The following is a 22,029-nucleotide window of genomic DNA, read 5'->3' on the forward strand; positions in this document are numbered from 1 at the left end:
TTCAGAAACCGTCTCAAACACGTGCTGACACACACACACACACACACACACACACACACACACACACACAATGATATCCTCACACACCACCCATATTCACTCAAATTCTCTCATGTCTCCTCATCCTATTCCTCTAACCCACTTAACTCTCAGAGCATATCCCCCCCCATCTCTCAGAGCATATCCCCCCCCCCCCCATCTCTCAGAGCATATCCCCCCCCCATCTCTCAGAGCATATCCCCCCCCCCTATCTCTCAGAGCATACCCCCCCCCCTATCTCTCAGAGCATATCCCCCCCCCCTATCTCTCAGAGCATATCCCCCCCCCCCTCTCTCTCAGAGCATATCCCCCCCCCCCCCCCCCCCTATCTCTCAGAGCATATCCCCCCCCCTATCTCTCCCACCCACACGTACGGTGTCTGCAGTCTGGCTAACTTCACTCTCTCCCCCCCACCCCAGCGTGTGAGTGTGGCCGGCGGCTGTGTGACGAGTTGACGGGCATGTGTATCTGCCCGCCCCAGACGGTGAAGCCGGCCTGCGACGTGTGTGAGAGCCAGGCGTTCAGCTACCACCCCCTGCTGGGCTGCGAGGGCTGTGAATGCTCCCCCAACGGCATCAAGCCCAACGCAGGGACCGACTGTGACCGCAACACCGGCCAGTGCACGTGAGTGAAGCTCTGTCGTGTGTGTGTGTGTGTGTGTGTGTGTGTGTGTGTGTGTGTGTGTGTGTGTGTGTGTGTGTGATTGTGATCATCACTCATGTGTTTGAAATGTTAGCAGATGTGTGATACAGTATATGATTCTTCTTATGTCTAGCTAATTGTGTGTGTGTGTGTGTGTGTGTGTGTGTGTGTGTGTGTGTGTGTGTGTGAGTGTGGGTGCGTGCCTGCGTGTGCGTGCATGTTTGTGTGTGTGTGTGTGTGTGTATGTGTGTGTGTGGATGCGTGCCTGCGTGTGCGTGCGTGTTTGTGTGTGTGTGTGTGTGTGTGTGCATCCACGCATGTGTAAAGGTGCAAGCCCAGGATCGGCGGGCGCCAGTGTGACCGGTGCGCTGCAGGGTACTACCGCTTCCCTGAGTGTGTGCCATGCAACTGTGACCAGGGTGGCGTCAAGCCTGACGTGTGCCAGCCAGACACCGGGCAGTGCCTCTGCAAGGTCACTGGTCCTATCCTGTACCCTAGCATCCTGTCATGATACACTGCAATACACTTTTTAACATTGAAAGAGGATTATTACAGAAACGGAATTGTCTTATGGTTACTTTGCTGGGCAATGCAGTTGTAGTCCTGTAAATGAAACAAAAATACACATATACTAAAACAGTTCAACGAGAAACATAGTAAATCGTGGCCCTTAATAAGGATCATCACTTTATTTGAACTGTCCATCCTACAGTGTCATAATATTGCTAATAATCAGCCTCTTCTGGCCCTTGTAAGAATTTGTTTTCCTGTGTTGTGTTTTTGTTGTTGTTGTAGAGGAATGTGGAGGGTGTCCGTTGTGATGCCTGTAAAGAGGGGTCCTTCCACTTTGACCCCTCTAACCCCAGTGGCTGTCTCAGCTGCTTCTGCTTTGGAGCCACAGAAGATTGTCAGAGTTCGTCTAAACGCAGGGGCAAGGTGTGTGTGTGTGTGTGTGTGTGTGTGTGTGTGTGTGTGTGTGTGTGTGTGTGTGTGTGTGTCTGTGTGTGTGTGTCTGTGTCTGTGTCTGTGTCTGTGTCTGTGTGTCTATGTATGTGCAATGTTTGGTCATGCTCCTGGCATTACTGAATGAGTACATTGTGTGCTATAACATTTCTACACACTATTGTACATACATTACTTGCTCAGACACATAATCAAACTCTCATCTTGCCTCATGATCAGTGTTGCAAGAACTCAAATTCCATAGCATTATTACACCTGTATAACAAACCTGTTCAGATATTATATATCAGAAATCTGATATCATACAATCGGTTCCATTTAAACACTTCTATTGAACACATTCTCTACTATGAAGCCCCTTTGGGTTGAAAGCAGAGCAGAGCACAATGTTTCATTCTAACAGATGGACAAATAAAGTTGTATTGTATTGCTTTGTATTGTATTGTGCTGCACTGTGCTGCACTATTCTATCCTGTATAGTATTGTATTAATAAGTATGATTGATGATGATCCTGTCAGTTTGTGGACATGCAAGGCTGGCGTCTGGAGAAGGTGGACCAGGAGGAGGTCCCCTCGGTCCTCAACCCCTCCAGCAACACTGTGGTTGCAGATGTCCAAGAGCTGCCCGCTGCTGCCCAAGTTCTCCACTGGGTGGCGCCACCCTCCTACCTGGGGGACAGGGTGAGTGGAGCTCACAGCTAGAGTGTACTAGTTATGTTCAGTAAGATGATGCTGCTTAATTATCTGTCATTACTGTATGTCTTCCCTATGGGATAATTCACTTTTTGTTTTACTTTACCTTATAGTCAGATGGTTCCTTACCCTGAAAGTAGTCCAAGTTTTGTTAGCGGTGGCTAAAATTAGCTGAAGTCAGTAGCGTTTTTTTAAACAACTATTTTTAAACAACTATCATTTAAAGCTCATTACATTTTCCTTGAAACAAAAGACTATACATCAGTAGATGTTGTATGATTTAAATTGCAGTACAGTAGACTTTGTCAGGAGTTTGTCTGTCTTAGGCCCCAGCCACAGTATTCTGTGAATTCAGTATTCAGTTCAGAAAAACTGATAAAAGCATAAAGGTATGATGTCAGTAATGATGTCAGTGAAACAAGCTAGCAACTCAACAACTCTTCCTCATTTCCAATTGGCTAAGTGGACGAACTGACTCTGAAAAGTTCAAGTCTTCCGAACGTTTCTGTCGGTAAAGGAACAACAAACGGGACAGGTACAGACCCTTGTCATCTCTGTTGTCCACTATAGAGAAAACATGGTCTCAATAAAATAACGAAACGACGGACTAGTGTGGCCAGGACCTTAGTCACCAATCTGTCCCGGGTTTCAACTGGTCCCGATATTCCACTGTCTCTGACCACAGATGTCTTCCTGTCTCAGGTGTCGTCCTATGGAGGGTACCTCACCTACCAGGTCAAGTCCTTTGGGATTCCCAGTGAGGGCATGGCTAACATGGACAGGAGACCTGACGTCCTGCTCAGTGTACGTTCACTATGACTATGGGCTAGTGTTTTTCCTAATCTCATTAACTTGACCAGGAAAAACTCTTGGCTCATAGTATATGACATATTATGACTCACACCTGCTGTAGTGATATCGATGTAAGTCATATCCCTATGGTGTGAGGACACGCACGCATGCACGCACGCACGCACACACACACACACACACTAACCCAGTCTTGTTTCCTATGGATGTCACCAGAGCCAGGAGATGACCTTGGTCCACACAGCCCCACAGACCCCCTCTCCAGACAGGCTCCATCAGGGGAGAGTCCAGCTTGTAGAGGTATAGTACACAAGGGCTTGGGTCTCATAGACTCACAGTCTTAAAGTGGTACACAAGTTCACTCCAAAATCCATTGTCCATTTAAAAAAATATATATATATTTTCATTTGGTTTCAATGATAAAGACATAATTGCCTGACAAACATAGATTTTTGGACTGAAATACCCCTTTAACACCCCCAGAATACCATTTGACCCTACATCTGACATGACCTCAAAGTTACACACACACACACCTTTCTCTACTTAGGGAAACTGGCGTCACGGGGGCACCAACCGGCCCGTCTCCAGAGAGGATCTGATGATGGTCCTGGCGGCGCTGGAGGGTCTGAGGGTCCGCGCCCTCTACTTCACCCAGAGCCAGCGCCTCAGCCTGGGGGAGGTGGGCCTGGAAGAGGCCAGTAACACGGGGGCCGGGGGTCCCGCCAGCACCCTGGAGGAGTGTGCCTGCCCCCAACGCTACACTGGAGACTCCTGCCAGGTGAGAGAGAGAGAGAGAGAGAGAGAGAGAGAGAGAGAGAGAGAGAGAGCTTTCCACAGTGAGGCGTATGCTGTTGCGTGTCACTGCGTGCCAAGGGCAATTGCTTTTCCACAGTCACTCCCGGGTTTCAACGGTGCTTACTGGGCCTATCCAGTGCTTTAAACTCAGGCTTTGATCCTCCTCTATGCCCCTGGTCCTTATGAGGCCAAACAGGGCTAGGGGCTCGCTTTAGAGTGTGGGTGGGATATACTCATCCAAGTGCTTTAGTTGGCTAGCGAGCTTGGTGGGTGGCAAGCATCATCCAAGTTAGCACGCTGTAACTACGCAATCGAATGGATTTGAATAGCACTTTGGTCATAAAGTGCTTATGTTATCAGAACCTGTTGGCAAACTGGAGCATTTGATTTGTGTGGCTAGTGTCTCCGTAGGACGCCACCGTAGAAACTGCAGAATGTTAACAAATTGGAGTAGGAAGCCCAACTGTGGAAATTCATACCGGCTTGCTCACTTGCATTGTGACTGCCTATGGCCCCTGGTCCGAGCATTGATTACTTTATCTCATGATGACTGATGGATAGATGATTAACTTACTTAAACAAATGTATTTGTTGTAAGTTGCTTTGGATAAAGGCGTCTGCTAAATGCCATAAATGTAAAATGTAAATGTAATGAATGCGTATATGATATCATACAATATGCTATGATATGATACAATACAATACTCAACTGTCCATTTTCATGTACGTTAATTTTGTTAGTCCAGCAGTTCTTTGAAATACGCTACACTTTTATGTTGATTTGAAAGGATTGCGTAGGTCTTTTTTTAATAGGAACTTTTGCCATATTCCTTCCACCTATCCAGTGATTTTCAGATCTATCAACAAGTAGGTAAGGGCTGGGTACTGGGGGCTGTGGGCTAGGGGTCATTTTGGCTTTGGAGAGGGAGAGGGAGAAAGGGATTACGAGAAGTAGGAGAAAGACAGCAAATAGGAAAGGTGTGGGCAGAGGGAGGTGTGAAGAAACAGATCTGTGAGAGAACTCCCCTTCTCACTGTGCGGTTGTTGTCATGACACGCCCGAACAATGAGAGCCACACCCGGGGTGAGTGAGGCCACTGCCAAGGAAAAGAGGAAAAATTCTTCAGACGAGGAGCTGGTGGTAAATGCGGTGTGCACAATGGACTGGAAAATACCCATCTTTGTGTGTGTGTGTGTGTGTGTGTGTGTGTGTGTGTGTGTGTGTGTGTGTGTGTGTGTGTGTGTGTGTGTGTGTGTGTGTGTGTGTGTGTGTGTGTGTGTGTGTGTGTGTGTGTGTGTGTGTGTGTGTGTGTGTGTGTGTGTGTCACTGCCAAAAAACGTGTAGCCCTAGGGTGGGATAAAATGCACAATCACGCAGATATAATATTAGTGATGACACCGCTACTGTGTGTAACGTCTGTAGCATAGTAACAGCACTTGGAAATAGAATACAAACTTTTGTGATGTTCTTGCTGAGCAAAGGTTTGTACTAAATTCTTCCCTCAGGTGATTTTAGTGCATGGGTGGGTCCTCAACCGCAATTAAAAACACAAAATGTTTGTTGTAATGCATTTTGCCCCATGGGAAAAATCCACCTAAATTCAATGCTACAGTATCTCACTTGACTGTAAAGTAAGCATGTTTAGTGTTGGGTTTAGTGTTTAGTGCCCTAGGGTTGGGAGTCTGGCATGTCGATGAAGTATAACCATTTGTTCTTGAGACAGTGGCAAACGTTGATTCGTGAAGTAAAGCCCGGTAGTGGTCTTTCGATCGGATTGAGTATTACTTTTCCTATTTTGCAATTGTACTCTAAGCGCTGTTGCCCTATCTACCTGTGTGTGTGTGTGTGTGTGTGTGTGTGTGTGTGTGTGTGTGTGTGTGTGTGTGTGTGTGTGTGTGTGTGTGTGTGTGTGTGTGTGTGTGTGTGTGTGTGTTCGTGGGTGATACATTGACATCCTCTTCTACTAGGGTGTGTTCAGAGGAAGTGGATAATACATAGCCAGAGGCAGCAAAAAAAGGAGAGGTGCCCTGACACATCAGCTGGGGTGTGGTAACTGGCAACCTGGGCTGCTCTTACTCACCACCCTGGACGAGACAGTGTGTACACTCACACTCACACTCACACACTAACATGGGCCCTTGGAGTGTGTGTATGTGTGTGTGTGTGGCTGCCACACCCAATTGTCTCCAAGCGAGTGGTCTGTGTGTTTGGGTAACGTGATTCAAGTGTGAGTGTTTGCACTGTCTGGAAACATCTGACTATTCACTATTGACACACACACACACACACACACACACACACACACACACACACATACAATTCAGTAAGAAACACTTTTCTAAAACCTTATAAAACACTCTCACACAAACATCAAACCACAGGTGGAGCCACATCCTAGCAACCTTTTGTATGTGAATACATATAAGCTTATCTGTATAACATTACTATGGTTTTCCTTTTTGCTCTTTGTGTTGGTTAGCGAAACCATTGTGAGGGTTCTGTGTTGGAATAACTGTTATTGAGAATTACTGGTGTGTGTGTGTGTGTGTGTGTGTGTGTGTGTGTGTGTGTGTGTGTGTGTGTGTGTGTGTGTGTGTGCTTGTTCATACTCACTCACTGAATGTGTGTGTACCTGCCCCCCCCTTCGCTGCAGCGCCGCTGACTCAGGCAGGTGAACGTAGATGGGGCGTGTCCTCTTCTCGTGTGTGTGTGTTTAAGAGGCAGCGGCAGGAGAGAGAGGGGAGTTATTCCACCCAGACTAAACGTTAGGAATGTCAGACACGCGTGTGGATAGAAGAGGACTACAGTGCCTACTATGGTGGACCTTGCTTGGACTTTGTACCGCAAGCCACCGACCTTTTCTCAGGGGAGAGAGGCAGCGCTTCCCCAGACAGAATCACAGATGGACACAGGGTGAACAGCGGGTCCAATACCCCTCCTTAAATGACCAGGGTACCCAGAGGGTACAGTACCCCTCCTTAAATGACCAGGGTACCCAGAGGGTACAGTACCCGTCTGTTAACGACCAAGGACAGAGAGTTGAGTTCCCATCTCTTAACGATCAAGATGCCGGTTCTCAGATACAGGTACTGTAAAGCTATTGGTTCCAACAGTGGTCTGAAGGTGTGTGTGTGTGTGTGTGTGTGTGTGTGTGTGTGTGTGTGTGTGTGTGTGTCTGTGTGTGTGTGTGTGTGTGTGTGTGTGTGTGTGTGTGTGTGTGTGTGTGTGTGTGTGTGTGTGTGTGTGTCTGTGTCTGTGTCTGTGTGTCTTGGACTATTTTTTACCTATGGTAAATCAGTGGTGTTAAGTCAGTGTGAAGTAGACTAAGTGTACATCAGACTGAACTTTATGACATAAACAGTAAACCTACTTTATGGATAACATGCAAGACTCATTTCACAGAGTAAAGGGTAGGTTGTGGATTTTTTGAGTGGCAGTGGTTAAATGAATCAACTTAGTGTGTTGTATGTACCGGTATGTACATGTTTGTGACACCTCCCCATCTCAGGTACAGTTGGGGACCTGAGTCTGATGGATCACTGTCTGTGTCTGGGCAGGTTGCCTCAAGTAAAGATTGTTTGTTCAGTATTCCTGTAAATCGAATTATTTTGAACCAAAGAGACTGTTCTGTGTGTAGTATTTGTGTACATATACTGTATGTACAGCAATGTGCCTTTTGTGTAACTAGTTGCTGTGGTATGTTGGTGATGCTGTGTTTCAGAATTCGCTTTCTGTAATTCTCAGTCTGTGTGTGTGTGTGTGTGTGTGTGTGTGTGTGTGTGTGTGTGTGTGATGTGTCTACACTGTAGTATTAACTGTGTGTATGTGTGTTTCTCTGTTGCAGAAATGCGCCCCTGGTTACTATAGAGACGGCAGTGGGCTCTACCTGGGTCGCTGTGTGCCCTGCAGCTGTAATGGACTGGCCAATGAATGTGAGGAGAAGACAGGGAAATGCCTGGTAAGAACATGCACACACACGCACACACACACACACATACACACACACGCACACGCATGCATGCATGCGCGCACACACACACACACACACACACACATACACACACACACACACACACACGCACGCACGTACACACACACACACACACACACACACACACACACACACACACACACCCACACACACCCACACACACACATACAGAAAACATTAAGTACTATAAAAAAGGTGTGCCAACCACAAGTGAGGGTAGGCGCCTAACACCTTAGTAAGCCCATCTCACGCCAGGGTGAGTCACAGACCATGTCTCAGTCTAGACCTCTCACCTACAGGGGCATTTCTGTGGGCATCCTGTGGGCACCCCACCCTACACTGGTGGCCATAGTTGCATTGTGTGTGTATTGTGTAATGTGGAGGGTTACCACATTAATGCCCTCAATAATGTTGTTTGTTTTGAAATTATTTGGGTGTGCTGGATTCATCTTTCACAGCACACAGAATGGGGATATTGTATATTCAAATGGGCATGGTTTACACTGTGGAGACTATCCCAGTGGGTCCATTGTGCGAGGTAAGCTAAATCAAGTGCACCCAAAGTATCTGACAGAAAACAAATACTAGTTAAATCTGGTCTATAGTACATTAGCCTCAAGGGGAACATCTCTCTCTCTCTTTCTCTCTCTCTCTCTCCCTGTCACGGATGTGATAGTGAAACACTAGACCTCTAAGAGGCCAGCATTCTCTCTGTCTTTCTGTCTTACTGTATGCAAGACCAGGCCTGTGTGAGTGTGTGGAACCAGGCCCCAAGAGCCCAGAGACACAAGGACACACATTCTCTCACTTTCACTCACTTTCTCTCTCTCTCTCTCTCTCTCTCTCTCTCTCTCTCTGGCGTGTCCATCAAAAGCACTCTCTGTAACGGTTTAGTACAGATGTTTGCCATCCCTTCTTCATCCAAAACGTTCTCCTCCTTTGTCTTAAAAGAGGAGTTATATCAACTCATAACTCACTCATCCGCTTGTGTGGGTATGTCCATAAAAGGAAAATACTTGTTTTTTGTTATGATTTGTGTACAGTATATTGTGTGGGGCTAGAGATTGTCTTTGTTACTCTTGTGAATCGTCCATTGATTCACGATGTCCTCTTCAATGTGGAAACAGATATGGATATCCAGTATATGAAACATGACAGCAAAGAATGATCCATCTGGTCTATTATAATGGTCTATTCTTATGGTATATAACTTATGCTTTGTACTCTCTCTCTCTCTCTCTCTGGACAGAATTGTCAATACGACACTGCCGGGGACAGGTGTGAGCGATGCAAAGAGGGTTACTATGGAAACGCCGCCCAGAGGACATGCCAGGTGTGCCCGTGCCCCTTCAGTTCGCCAGCTAACAGGTCAGTGTCACCAAACGACCAATCAGTGCCAAGGTTACATAACTATAGAGACATAGTTTATTAGTAATTCATCGTTTGTGACATGAAATGCTTGTATACGACTGTTTGCTATAGGAACAATGGTTACTCTGAGTGTTTAAGTGTACCGAACTAACTCTTCATTCTTGGTCTTGTAGTTTTGCTGTTGGTTGTACAGAGGTTTCCGGAGGGTTCCAGTGTGTATGCAGACGAGGCTACACGGGAGACCAATGTGAAAGGTTTGTACCATACTGGCCTCAGGAGAGATGGGTAGAATAGATGGTTTTCAATGCCCTAACCCTAACCCTAATCCTGAAGAACCTCAACTCTTTGATCTTTCATTGGAATGGTTTCATCAGCAGAATATTATAGAGTTTCTCTAAAGCATCGGCCGAATATTTTTGGCGTTTCTCATATGCCCACTGTGTTTCTCTGTGTCCCCTAGGTGTGCCCCTGGTTACTATGGTGACCCGTCGACGGCAGGAGGAAGTTGTCGGCCGTGCGACTGTCACGGCAACGGAAACAGCTGTGACTCCAGGACCGGCGGTGAGTGTGTAGAACACCTACGCGAAAACATAACCTTCCAAACTCAGAACCCTGTTGAGTTGGACTGCGTTCACCCCGTTTGAAGGATACAAACCGTGTTCCTTTTGTGTGCACATTGTCATTGTCTTAGTTCATCATAATTATAGGTTTGAGGTTTATCGTTTGGAGTTATAGTCACGTATTCTCATAAACGTTTGTGCTCCCTCTGCAGTGTGTAAGAATGCAATGGTGCCCAAAGACACTAGCACAGATGAACAATGTCGAGGTAAGCCTCTTGTGACCTCGTGAAAGTTGCATTGTATATGGCGTGGAGATGGAGTTAAGATGGCGATGATTATCTGTTGATAATGTCTGCCTGTGTCCTTCCCCAGAGTGTGATAGCTGCGCCCAGACCCTACTAAACGATCTGGAGAGGCTGGATGAGGAGCTGGGGAGGATCAAGACCCAGCTAGATAATGCCAGTGTTAGTGCCTCTTCCCAGGATAGACTGAAGAAGCTGGAGAACGCCATCGAAGAGACCAAGGTACTTAAACAGAGTATTACAACCCTGCCCTCTGGCTCTACACATACACTCCCACACACACACACACACACACACACACACACACACACATGCACACAGACACAGATAAAGTCATGACATGTATATTACATGCTAAAGCAAGCACAAATACACACACACACACACACAAACATTCCAGAACCTGAGCTGATAAGAGATCTCTGCAAGTTTGTCTCACAGTTGTGTGTTAACACATGTCAGAAGCCGCACATGAATGCCAGCGGTTGTGGTCGTGACTTGTGGAAGCTTTATGGACTCATCAACTCATGCGCTTCATTTGAGGAGACACCGATGTGTATTTATGCAACACGAGTAAAGAAGTCACTCAGTCAGCACTCCAATCCCCTCGGGATCAACATCCCCACCATAGCTCTATGCAGTGGTTTACACCTTATCTGTGTTAACAGTCTAGACATTGTGGCTTTGGCTAATGTGAATGTTATTGTCTCTCCACAGACTCTTGTCAAAAAGTTCACCTCCACCGTTAACAGCCAGAAGCCCCAGGTGAAGCAACTGGAGCTGGACACTCTCAGTCTCAATGAGGATATCAGCACACTCAAAGACAAGGTATTGTGTGTGTGTGTGTGTGTGTGTGTGTGTGTGTGTGTGTGTGTGTGTGTGTGTGTGTGTGTGTGTGTGTGTGTGTGTGTGTTTGTGCCTGCATGTATCTGTCTGTCTGTCTGTCTGTCTGTCTGTCTGTCTGTACTGCATAGGTATTTGTTAGTTAGCTGTGGAGAGCTAACTGTACGGTATGTGTTTGTGTTCCATTCAGGCGGATGAGAGGGCTGTCGAAGCCAAGAAAGCTGTGGAGGATGCAGAGAAGACCAACAAGAGAGCTAAGGACCTGGACACTGATGCCCGGAACCTGCTCAAGAAAATCCTAGGTAAAGATCTTGCTCTGTCTCTGTCTCTGTCTCTTTTCTCTCCCTCTCTACCCCAATCTATTCCTCTCTACTGTATGTCTGTCTGCCTCGTATTATCTGTCTGTCTCATCTCTGTCTGTCTGTCTGTCTGTCTATCTGTCTGTCTCTCTCTTTCCTCTCTCTCTATGTTTCTCTCCTCCTCTCTTGTCACTCCCTCCCTGTCCCACCTCTCTCTCTCTCTCTCTCTCTCTCATCCTCAGTTATCTGTCTCCCCCTCTTCCTCCCTCTTTCTCCCTCTTCCCCCCCTCCTCTCTGACCATGTGTGTCCGTGTGTGTGTGTGTCCGTGTGTGTGTGTGTCCGTGTGTGTGTGTGTGTGTGTGTGTGTGTGTGTGTGTGTGTGTGTAGAGCTGCTGGACCAGCTGAAGGAGGGAGGCTCCGGGAGCGGTCAGTCGGTGCCTACAGAGAACCTGGGTAAGATGTTGGATGAGGCCCAGCGCATGGTGAAGGAGATGCAGGACAGGAACTTCAACCCCCAGAAGGACGCCGCCGTCAAAGAGAAAGACGAGGCCCAGAAACGTAAGATACTTTGCGATATGAAATAGAATCTGACTTTATTGTCCAACCGAAGCTTGACAATTGTTTTGGGCCTCACCTCAGACATATCGGATTTCAAGCATATGACATCTGAGGGTCCTCTTTTCTTCTTTTATTCATATTCATATTCATTCATTTATACAGTTTCATTATGTTTGATAACATTACAAGATCATACGTCTAATATACTTGGATTATACCAGATTCAGTTGAGTGAAGATCGATGTAAGAGGGCATAATGTCATAATTAGGATGACTTTTTCCTTTGTTTCATAAACATATCTTTGTATCTTTCATAAATATAACTTATGTGAGTATAAAAACTTGAACATATCTCCAATATTTAAAATGTATACATCTATTCTATTTCTTTCTATTTGTATGCTCTAGTGCTGGACCACATCAAGGCTAACGTGACCAAGCAGTGTAGCCAGAACGAGGACGCAGCTAAGAGGATCAAGCAGCTGCTGAACGGCTATGAGGCTAAACTCAAGGACCTGGAAGACGCTCTGAAAGACGCTGAGGACATGGTGAAGAAATCCAACACTCAGAACGGACTCAACGGCAAAGCGCTGGAGGATGTCCTGGTAAGGATACACTTAAATCGAATTTACACCGCAGAGTTGAACCAAGCTGAGCCAAGCTCAGCTGTACCCGGCTGGCCGGGATATACTACCATATCTACCATAGTTGCTGAAACAGAACTCGAAAGGACAACGTTAAAGGAAAATATCTGAGCCAGGACAATATGGTTCGGGTAGTGTGATAAAGGCTAAGGTACTAGATTCACAGTTCTAGAATTTTACCACGGTATTTATCATGCTGTAAAGCACACTTACCATTTGGTACTATCATGGTACTATCATATGTGTAGTTAGTGTGGTAATCATGTTGTTTGGTACAGTATATGGTGGGTTTTGAACGTCCTTATTTCCTTTAACCATAATGAATGGTGATTTGTCCTTCAGCAACGCATCGAGGAGCTTAAGAAAGAGCGTAAGAAGGTCCAGGACCAGATAGCTCTGGCTGAGGATCAGCTGAAGGACACGAAGGACCTCCTGAAGATGCTGAACGACAGTAAAACAGTAAGCACACAGAGCAGCCATGACACACCACACATAAACACACACGTGAACATAGTCAATAAAGACGATGCACCACCGCTGAATACATACAGTGGAGGCCGGTGGAGGTAGAAATCAGGAGGACGGACTCATTATAATGCATGGAATGGAATCAGGAATGGTATCAAACGTGTGTTCCATTCCATACACCACAGTAAGCATGTCTTCTGATTTCTACCTCCACCAGCCTCCAGTGAATACAAACTAACAGGATGTACATGAGTTAACACGTTATGTTCATGTTTTCAAAATTAGCATAACGATAGTCAGCCAAGTTCACCAAATTTCATCAAGTTACATTTTTTCGACCATTTTGTGGGAGTATAAAACAGCGACTGCTCTCGATTCGCACAAGACAACTATCGAGTCGTAACACGTCGACCGCTCAGATAACCATCAACGGTTGCGTCGAATGCCATGATCTGGAGCAGAGGGTATTTCTTGGGCACTGTACAGTACTGTAGTCACAGTGCCTCTCTTGTTGTCCTCCTCCTCCTCCTCCTCCTCCTCTGCAGGAGTATGAACAGCTGGCTGCACAGCTGGACGGTGCCAAAACCGACCTCACCAAGAAGGTCAACGCGATCACCCAGGCAGCCGCCAAGGAGGACCTAGTGGTGAGGGCCGAGGAACACGCAGAGAACCTCCAAAAACTGGCCAAGGAACTAGAGGAGTGAGTGCACCTGGGGTATATAACTGGAGGGACATGTCCAGTCAGTCCATGGGCTGTGGGGGAGTCTGGGAAATGTAGTCTCATAGCATTGAGTTGAGTTCTAAGAAGAGAGAGGATCAGCTATCAGCTACAGTACTGAGTGTAACACTACTTAGTATGAAAGGCAGTTGTTCTTGTTTATGTTTATGTTGGGTTGTTTCCATCCACCATGGACCATGTCAGATCTTCTATCTTCTGCCAAGGACAAGATGTTTGTTTTTCCATTTTGTTTGTTGACATTTTTGAAAATCCATATACGTGCGTTTACCTGTATACTCTCTCCCCCTCTCTCTCTCTCTATCTCGCTCTCTCTATCTCCTCCTGTTTCTCGCTCTTCCATCATCATTCCATCTTTTCTCCCCCCCCCTCATCTATCTCTCCCCTCATTCACTCTTTCCTCCTCTGTTTCTACCTACCTCTCTCCCTCCCTCCCATGTCTCAGTGCTGTGAGGGACGCCAGGGGGCGCTCTGATGTGCGTGACGCCATGGACGCCATCGAAGCCTACACGAACATCACAGATGCCGTGAACGCCGCCGACAAGGCAGCCAAGGAGGCTAAAGCCGCAGCCGACAAGGCCTTAAAGGTGAGCCCACACCACCACTTGAAATGAATATGTATATTCTATTCATATTTCATATGAAAGGGATATTAAAAGGCAGCTTTGACCTAGAGTATTCTCTGCATTTTGCTATGTTTTCAAACATCTTTTTCTTTTTGGATTATTCCTAGGATGTAAAGAAGGAGGACCTAACAAAAAAAGCGAAGGATCTGAAAGACAGCGGGACCAACCTTCTGAAGGACGCCAAGGACGCAGAAAAAGATCTCAATCGTATGTTACATGTTGTGTCTTTAATATTGTTCAAGGTGATAGAAATACATTGTATAGGCCAATGAAGTGGCACTATGAATGTATGTCAACCTTACCCCAACCAATCACAGGTACTGTTGCTGCCAAGTGCCAAGTAAATGCATGTACGTACCTATTCATTACTTTGTTTACATAACTAACCTCTGCTTTCACTCAACAGAAGCTGCAGATGACCTGACTGATCAGAAGAAGCGTCTGACGGATGCCGAGAGGAAGAAGAAGGCTTTGGAGAAAGACCTCCTGGACGCCCAGACAGAGCTGAATAACATCAAGAGAGGTAGCTCTCAAAAACACTACAATGCCGACATTTATCTCATACAGATATGGAGATAAAGGCTGTACAAATATGAGATAAAGGACTGTTTCCACTTTCATCTTTCCCCTCATGCCTCGGTACCTCTCCTGGAGAGATAGACCAAAATGATACAGCTTTAACTTAGTCTTCTATTGTTTTCCTCATCCTTCCTTCCTTCCCTTCTTCACTTCCTTACCTCTCCCCTCCTTTCAGATGACATAGGTGACATGATCGACGAGGCCAAGAGGAAGGCGGCCTTGGCCAATGACACGGCCGGCAAGACCTTAGACAGACTGAACACCATCAAAGACGAGGTGGACAAGATCAACATCCGGCCTGGGGATTCCAACATCAGCAACTTAATGGACGATGTGGACAAGTCAGGTGAGGGCTCATACCTCTTATGTAACCTTGCGGTGAAGCTATTTGGGAAAGAACATTTTACAACACCTCATATGATAAAGACAAGTCTTGATTTATGCGTTGATTTGACCATGTTTATTCTATACACTGTAGGTACTGTAGGTATACTGTGATGTTTGTCTATGTCAGCTGCTATTTTCCCCTTTGGTACTGAAATAATCGAAAAGTATATGAATTAATTGATTGGCAAAATGAACTTGACTAAAGTCTGATCTCTCTCTCCCTCCTCAGTGAAGAACCTGTTGGACACCATCCCGACCTTGGAGGACAAGATGGCGGAGGTGGAGGAGCTCAGCAATCAGCTCTCCCCCGTCACCAACGTGTCCGAGAACATCAAGAGGATCAAGGAGCTCATCGAACAGGCCCGGGACGCTGCCAACAGGGTAAGAACTCACCACCACGCACGCACACATGCACACACACACACACACACACACACACACACACACACACACACACACACACACACACTGGGGACCCACTCAGCCCATCCTCATAGCTCTTCTTCTTTTACTACTGTTATAAACTGTCTGTTAGTCTGTTTCTAACTGTTTGTTAGTCTGATAAATAGCAGTGACAAGCAGCTCATTCACAGATCCCTTTGGTGCACATGTATCACACACAGTTTTGATGTTACTCCCATAAAGAAGACCATCCCTATCTCTTTGCTATTTTTCGGATGCTTCACCCTTCACTCAACCTTCCTCTCTCTTGCCTCTCTCCCTACCTGCCCTCTCCAGGTGGTGGTCCCTATGAACTTCCTGGGCGAGGGTCACGTGGAGCTGCGGGCCCCCAAGGACCTAGATGATCTGAAGGCCTACACCGCCCTAACCCTGTCCCTGCAGAGGCCTGACGGCCCCAGCGGCAGGGGAGACGGAAACCGCAGACGCAGGCAGAGCACTGCCGACACGGGAGACATGTTTGTGCTGTACCTCGGGAACAAAGATGTGAGTGTGGACATTACACGGCGAAAGTTGTCGTTGTTTGCGATTAGCTGTTTGCCTGTTTTTGCTAGAATTAATTCTGAACAACTTACCTGTCTAAATAAAGATTGAATAAAAAGCAAAATAAACTGCAAGAATATGAATGTATAGATAAATGTATGAATTAGATAAATAAATGAATGAATACAATTAATTGAAGTGGCTGGCCCACGTTGATTTTATAGGTTTGGTTATGGGTTCATAGTACTCTCACTAACTATTTTCTCCTCTCTCCCACAGTCATCTAAAGACTACATAGGCATGGTCCTGAGGAAGCACGTGCTGTTCTGTGTGTACAAGTTGGCCGGGTCTGAGTATGAGATCCGGACAGACACCATTACCAAATCGGACTCTGAGCCTTACTTCTTCGACAAGGTGGAACTGCACAGGTACAGTGTAATTGAATAGAATAGAATAGGCGTTGTGGTATTGTGGTAATGTTGACACCTGTAGCCTACTGTACCACGACACACAATAAGTTCTGGAACTTCTGGAACTTCTGGAAAATGTAAGTTATTGTATTGTATCCATGAAATGGATCAATACGATTCGTTTATAACCATAATTTCATCCTTGGACAAGTCATCATGGGAATTGGAAATGTGATGAGAGTATGAGTATGAATATGAATATGAATATTAATACGTTGTTATCGTCTCAGAATCTACCAAGACGCAGAGATGGTCCTCACCAAGCTCTTCACCTCCAACAACCCTGACAAACCCATATCCAGGGCTAAACAGGGAATGCTGACCAAGAACCTTCTAGACCTGGACCCTGCTGACGTGGTCTTCTACATCGGGGGCTATCCATCCACCTTCACTGTAAGTACTCTGAAAGCATGTTTTCAGACCAAAACATATTTTCATATTGACAGAAAATTAACAACTTTAGTGCCTAGCATGGTTGGTCTCAAGCAGAAGTGAAATGAAATTCAGTTCATGAATTGGAAAAACATTAATGGGAAACAGTGGGCAATTTGCAATTAACTTTGTTTTTTCTTGCATTCAGAAAATGTAGATTTAAATTGGCCACAACCCTGTTGATAATGACAGTAAATTGTCATTTGTCATTTATAAATTGTCACCAACATAATTATTCAGTATCAAAACATTCATACTTATTATTGGTTTCCATTTAGCCTCCAGCAGCTCTCAACTACCCCAAGTACAAGGGCTGCATCGAGCTCACCACCTTCAATGACAGATTCATCAGTCTCTACAACTTTAAGAAGGCTGTCAACATCAATCAGAAGCTGCCATGCAAAAGGTAAGTACTGAGAAGTGATATATTTAAAGCATCAAGGACACATTAGAGATTGATGGGGTAAAATGCTCCAGGATGGCAAGACCACAGAGAAATACAACCAGCATAATCAGTATTGTTGTGAGATTCATTAGATGGCATTAACACCACATTGTTTATCGAACCTTTAAGCTTCGAGTAGCAGTCTAGACAGGAGTGAGGAAGAGAATCGTTAGTGGGTATATTTAAACCAGAAATTAAATAAAATTAAGAAAAATGTAACGTATTACTATTTGAAACGTATATGAGAGTGCTATCCATTCTTTATTATCAATGTATTTAAACCAGGCCATAGACATGAACAAGTCTTTTAAGCTTTTGCTGAATCCCCCCCCTCTGTCCAGGTACGTCCCGCCCGTGGTATCCTACTACCTGGAGGGCACAGGCTATGGCAAGGTGGCCATTGATACACCTCCAGATGTCATCTTCTTGAGTCAGACCATCTCCACTCGGTCAGAGAACGGACTGCTACTTTATATCGGAAATGAGGTACCCTTTTCTCTCCGTATTCCTCATTGTTATTAGGTCTTTCGGTGTTAGCATTTTACTGGTATAAATGTTCGGTATGTATTCTGCACTGTTTTGTCGGTTCAAGGATAGTGTTTGTTGCTGGGTTCTAAACGTGTTGCTTTTGTTTTCTTTGTTTGTTAGGACAAATACTACACTCTGACCATTGAGAGAGGTTACGTTGTTGTGCATAGTAACCTGCTCCCAACACCAGTTCGAAGTGCTACTAAAGTGTTCCCTGTGGTAAGGAAAATATTCATTAAACTTGTCAATTAAATTAAATTCAATCCAATTCAATTAAATCCAATTCAATTCAATTTAATAAACTTTATTTATCCCCTCACAAGCAACATGGGGAAATACAGTCAAGCTCATACTTAACATTTGGGCTGTCTTGTGAGTAGTTAATTGATATGGAATTAACATTTTCTTATCTTCCCTCCATTTAGAATGCAGATTCAGTAGAACTTGTGATTGTGATCACCAAACAAATGAAGGTCCGCGTTCAGAGCAAGGAAGTGGTTGAAGCCAATGTCCAGTACACTAAGGGAGACTTCAGACATTACTACATTGGTGGCATCCCACAAGCCCTCAGGGAAAGGTGCGTGCCTTACTTTCACAGATTCCAAACGTTTTTTTACAACGTTTTGCATTTACATTCAAAGTCTGCCCATGTTACACAAATGCTGAATATTGTTTTAAACCTTATTGACTGTTCAATACCAATATCAGAAGGAACATTGTGTTTGTTGTGTGTTTGTCCTCACAGACACAACATTACGGCACAGCCACTGAAGGGTTGTGTGAAGAACGTGAAGACGAACTACAAGTTCTCTGCGTTGGAGGAGAAGGTGGGCATCAGTAAAGGATGTCCCACAGACTTCTTGGTAAGCATTAACCTCAGAATAAAGCCTCTCACAAGCTTGGTCATAACAAAAGATGTTACATACTGTATATACAAAATACACATCATATAACAACATCATTAGACCAGTGTCATGACATAACATTCTCAACACGACACATTACAGTCCTCACTTTCATATAGGACTTAATAAGTGATACTGTCAGAAAGCTACTACTGTATGTCAATTTATGGTGCTGCTATGAGACTGGCTGCAGTTTTAATGATGATATATTTCTGTCTTTGACAGTCTATTCGTAAAGCGGAGTTCAGTGTGGGGAGTTCCCTCTCAGCTGCTCCTAAAGGCTTTAGCCTGACTGATGATGCTGTCACAGTCTCACTGGGATTCAGGAGCACGGAGAACGAAGGGCTCCTGCTGCAGAACAGCCAGACAGTTAGTCCTCATACTATCTCTCTCTCTCTCTTTCTCTCTCTCTCTCCAATTTGAATCATTGGCCTGTTGAATCATTGGCCTGTTGTAGAATGTGAGTTGTCTAGAATACATTTTCTGACTGGGTTTGAAATAATCACTTTCCTCTCACTGATCTCCTACAGAACATTGGAATGGAGCTGGCCTTGGTCAATGGCTATGTGGTTCTGAAGTTCAAGGACCAAGTCTGGAAATCCAATAAACAATACCAGGATGGCAAATGGCATTACCTCACCTTCAGAAAGAGAAATCAGAGGTACAGCGTCACATATTCTCAATAGCCTGAAAGAATGCTATGAAATCTACATGCTCTGGGGGAAAGAAATCCACTCTTTTCAATGTAACCATTTCCATCATAAATGATGATTATTGAGACTCATCAGTAACATTAGCCATTGTTGTTACAGTACACTCTTAACAAAAAAGTACTAGTTAGTACCCAAATAGGGTTCTTCATGTGTCCCTGTAAGAGCACCGTTTGGGTTCCATGTTTAACTTTTTCCACTGAGGGTTCTACATGGAACCCAAAAGGGTTCTTCAAAGGGTCAAATGAAGAACCCTTTTTATCTGAACAGTATAAACAGTATATTTTATCTGTACAGTCATTACCATTGATGTGAATAGAATATCTACCATATACTGTATGTGAATATAGTATATAATCGGGAGGTTGCTGATTCGATCCCCACCCTAGGAGGGAGCCGGATGTGAGCTGGTAACTGGAAGGTTACTGGCGTCATATCTAAGGCTCCTACCACTGCCGTTGTGCCCTTGAGCAAGGCACTTAACCCCTAACTGCTCCAGCGGTGCCGAATATGGCTGCCCTGTGCCCAGAGCCCAGAGCTCTGTTCTGTGTAGTCTCGGGAGGGGTGTGCATGTGTCAAATTCCTACAATTGAGGAGAATTGATTGCATGGCCAAATAAAGACTCTTCTTCTTCTTCTTCTTCTTCTTCTTCTATACCACAGATAACAATCAAATAACGTTCACTCACATGTTGTGTTCCACCGTTCCCACAGGTTTGAGCTGGTGGTGGATGACGAAGATGAGGGAAAACAACAGAGCGCTTCCTCCTTCAATGCCAACTCAGACACCTCAGTGTTCTTAGGGAAGGACACCTTCAAGGGCTGCCTCTCCAACCTCTACCTGAGACGGTCAGCTCACATACATAATACATTCCTATTTCCTACAGAACATTAGTATGTGTATACATTATATTAGTATGTTAGTACACTACATTAGTACATTAGTATTTGTTTCGGTTGCAGTGTGAAGAAGTAGGTATGTTGTTTTTGTTGTATATTTGTCGTTTTTCATACTAGTAGCTGCTGTATAGAAGTTGTAGAAATTGCAATGGATGTTGTTATTGAAGTTGTAGTAGCAGTATCTACTGCACGACTGTTGTAGTGTTACTGTAGTAGTTGGTAAGCAGTAGTATTATAGTATTCCTGGGTACTTCCATATTTAATTTTTTATAGTATTAAAGTCCTTATATTTATATTAAATGAAGTCATTGTATGTTATATGAACCAATGACTGAAAGTTGTTATTGTGTGTTGTTTGTTTCAGGCCAGAGTCTCTGTACAAAGCAGAAGACCTGAGTCAGTTCAGCTCTACAGGTAATGTGCTAATGGATGTGTGTAGCGCTGAAAAACCTCCCCAACTGATGCTGGACCGCAACCTATCCAATAAGGTGAGCACTGACCCTACAGTACATACGTACGATTACAGTCCATGCACTGAGAAACTTTCCTTGCTAGACCGACACATTTACTCGACTCAGCTTATTAACAGTAATACATATTTTCAGTCATATTAGCTAACTGTAACTGAAAAAAAAAAACGTACAAAGAATTTGTTCTTCTTTTGTCCATATTTGACTAAAAATCTCTGTTTGTTTGTCTATACAGTACCAATCCCAATAATATCTCTCTGTCTGTGTTTTGATAATGTCATGTGACTTCAATCTACATAACCAATAACGCCATAGTGTGAAACTTGACCCAGAAACAAGTCACACTTTGATATCAGATATCACTACGAGCCACTCTTTGATATGATGGTATCAGTTACCGCTTTGGTATCTATTACATTTCTTCATATAGCAACAGTCTGTTGATTGGAGTGTTCACACTGTGTTCTGCTGCTTTGTTTCCAGAGATGAAGAGAAGGAATGGCTGCTCTAAGACCTGGCACTTATGAGGAGAATTTGATAGCGACATGAAATGAATCTAAAATGTCATACTTCTGAATGTTTACATAAACCCACTGCCATTGTCACTTGACGGATGAAACGATTACTGCATGGACATCCACATCTTTATAACACTATTAAATTCAACGTATTTAATGTGCATTGTTTCACTTTTGATTTTTACATTGTGTAATCAAATGAAAACGGGTTAGATTTTATTTATTTCACACTATTTTATGGAGATCGGAGAGAATGGTAGTTTGAAAGGCTTGTTATTTACTTTCTCCTTCAGCTTTGCACACAAACACACAGCATGTCATGTCAACCAATCAATCATCATACTGTCTGTCTGCTCTCATCCAATAATGTGACTCAACAATAAACCACTTTTCTAATCAG

General features: G+C 44.6%; 1 protein-coding gene across 1 annotated transcript in view; it reads left to right on the plus strand.

Annotated features, from left to right (window-relative positions):
- Positions 1–22,029, plus strand: part of LOC310819129 (laminin subunit alpha-3-like) — a 65,794-nt gene that overhangs the window by 43,764 nt on the left and 1 nt on the right. Inside the window, exons 40-76 of the mRNA XM_083690367.1 lie at positions 459–663; positions 1,009–1,153; positions 1,477–1,617; positions 2,164–2,325; positions 3,040–3,141; positions 3,364–3,447; positions 3,698–3,928; positions 7,790–7,903; positions 9,186–9,304; positions 9,481–9,561; positions 9,768–9,868; positions 10,080–10,133; positions 10,240–10,391; positions 10,887–10,997; positions 11,203–11,314; positions 11,700–11,870; positions 12,279–12,475; positions 12,857–12,973; positions 13,528–13,682; positions 14,164–14,305; positions 14,452–14,551; positions 14,751–14,867; positions 15,099–15,269; positions 15,540–15,691; positions 16,049–16,255; positions 16,532–16,680; positions 16,953–17,115; positions 17,433–17,560; positions 17,941–18,085; positions 18,248–18,346; positions 18,553–18,704; positions 18,873–18,990; positions 19,258–19,401; positions 19,563–19,693; positions 20,456–20,590; positions 21,006–21,129; positions 21,595–22,029. The exon at positions 21,595–22,029 is cut by the window's right edge and continues 1 nt beyond it. Coding sequence (XP_083546493.1) covers positions 459–663; positions 1,009–1,153; positions 1,477–1,617; positions 2,164–2,325; positions 3,040–3,141; positions 3,364–3,447; positions 3,698–3,928; positions 7,790–7,903; positions 9,186–9,304; positions 9,481–9,561; positions 9,768–9,868; positions 10,080–10,133; positions 10,240–10,391; positions 10,887–10,997; positions 11,203–11,314; positions 11,700–11,870; positions 12,279–12,475; positions 12,857–12,973; positions 13,528–13,682; positions 14,164–14,305; positions 14,452–14,551; positions 14,751–14,867; positions 15,099–15,269; positions 15,540–15,691; positions 16,049–16,255; positions 16,532–16,680; positions 16,953–17,115; positions 17,433–17,560; positions 17,941–18,085; positions 18,248–18,346; positions 18,553–18,704; positions 18,873–18,990; positions 19,258–19,401; positions 19,563–19,693; positions 20,456–20,590; positions 21,006–21,129; positions 21,595–21,600 — 4,937 coding nt within the window. The 3' untranslated portion in view covers positions 21,601–22,029. The remainder of the gene's footprint in view (positions 1–458; positions 664–1,008; positions 1,154–1,476; positions 1,618–2,163; positions 2,326–3,039; positions 3,142–3,363; positions 3,448–3,697; positions 3,929–7,789; positions 7,904–9,185; positions 9,305–9,480; positions 9,562–9,767; positions 9,869–10,079; positions 10,134–10,239; positions 10,392–10,886; positions 10,998–11,202; positions 11,315–11,699; positions 11,871–12,278; positions 12,476–12,856; positions 12,974–13,527; positions 13,683–14,163; positions 14,306–14,451; positions 14,552–14,750; positions 14,868–15,098; positions 15,270–15,539; positions 15,692–16,048; positions 16,256–16,531; positions 16,681–16,952; positions 17,116–17,432; positions 17,561–17,940; positions 18,086–18,247; positions 18,347–18,552; positions 18,705–18,872; positions 18,991–19,257; positions 19,402–19,562; positions 19,694–20,455; positions 20,591–21,005; positions 21,130–21,594) is intronic.

This window comes from Argentina silus (genome assembly GCF_951799395.1).
Source record: "Argentina silus genome assembly, chromosome: 18".
NCBI lineage: Eukaryota > Metazoa > Chordata > Actinopteri > Argentiniformes > Argentinidae > Argentina > Argentina silus.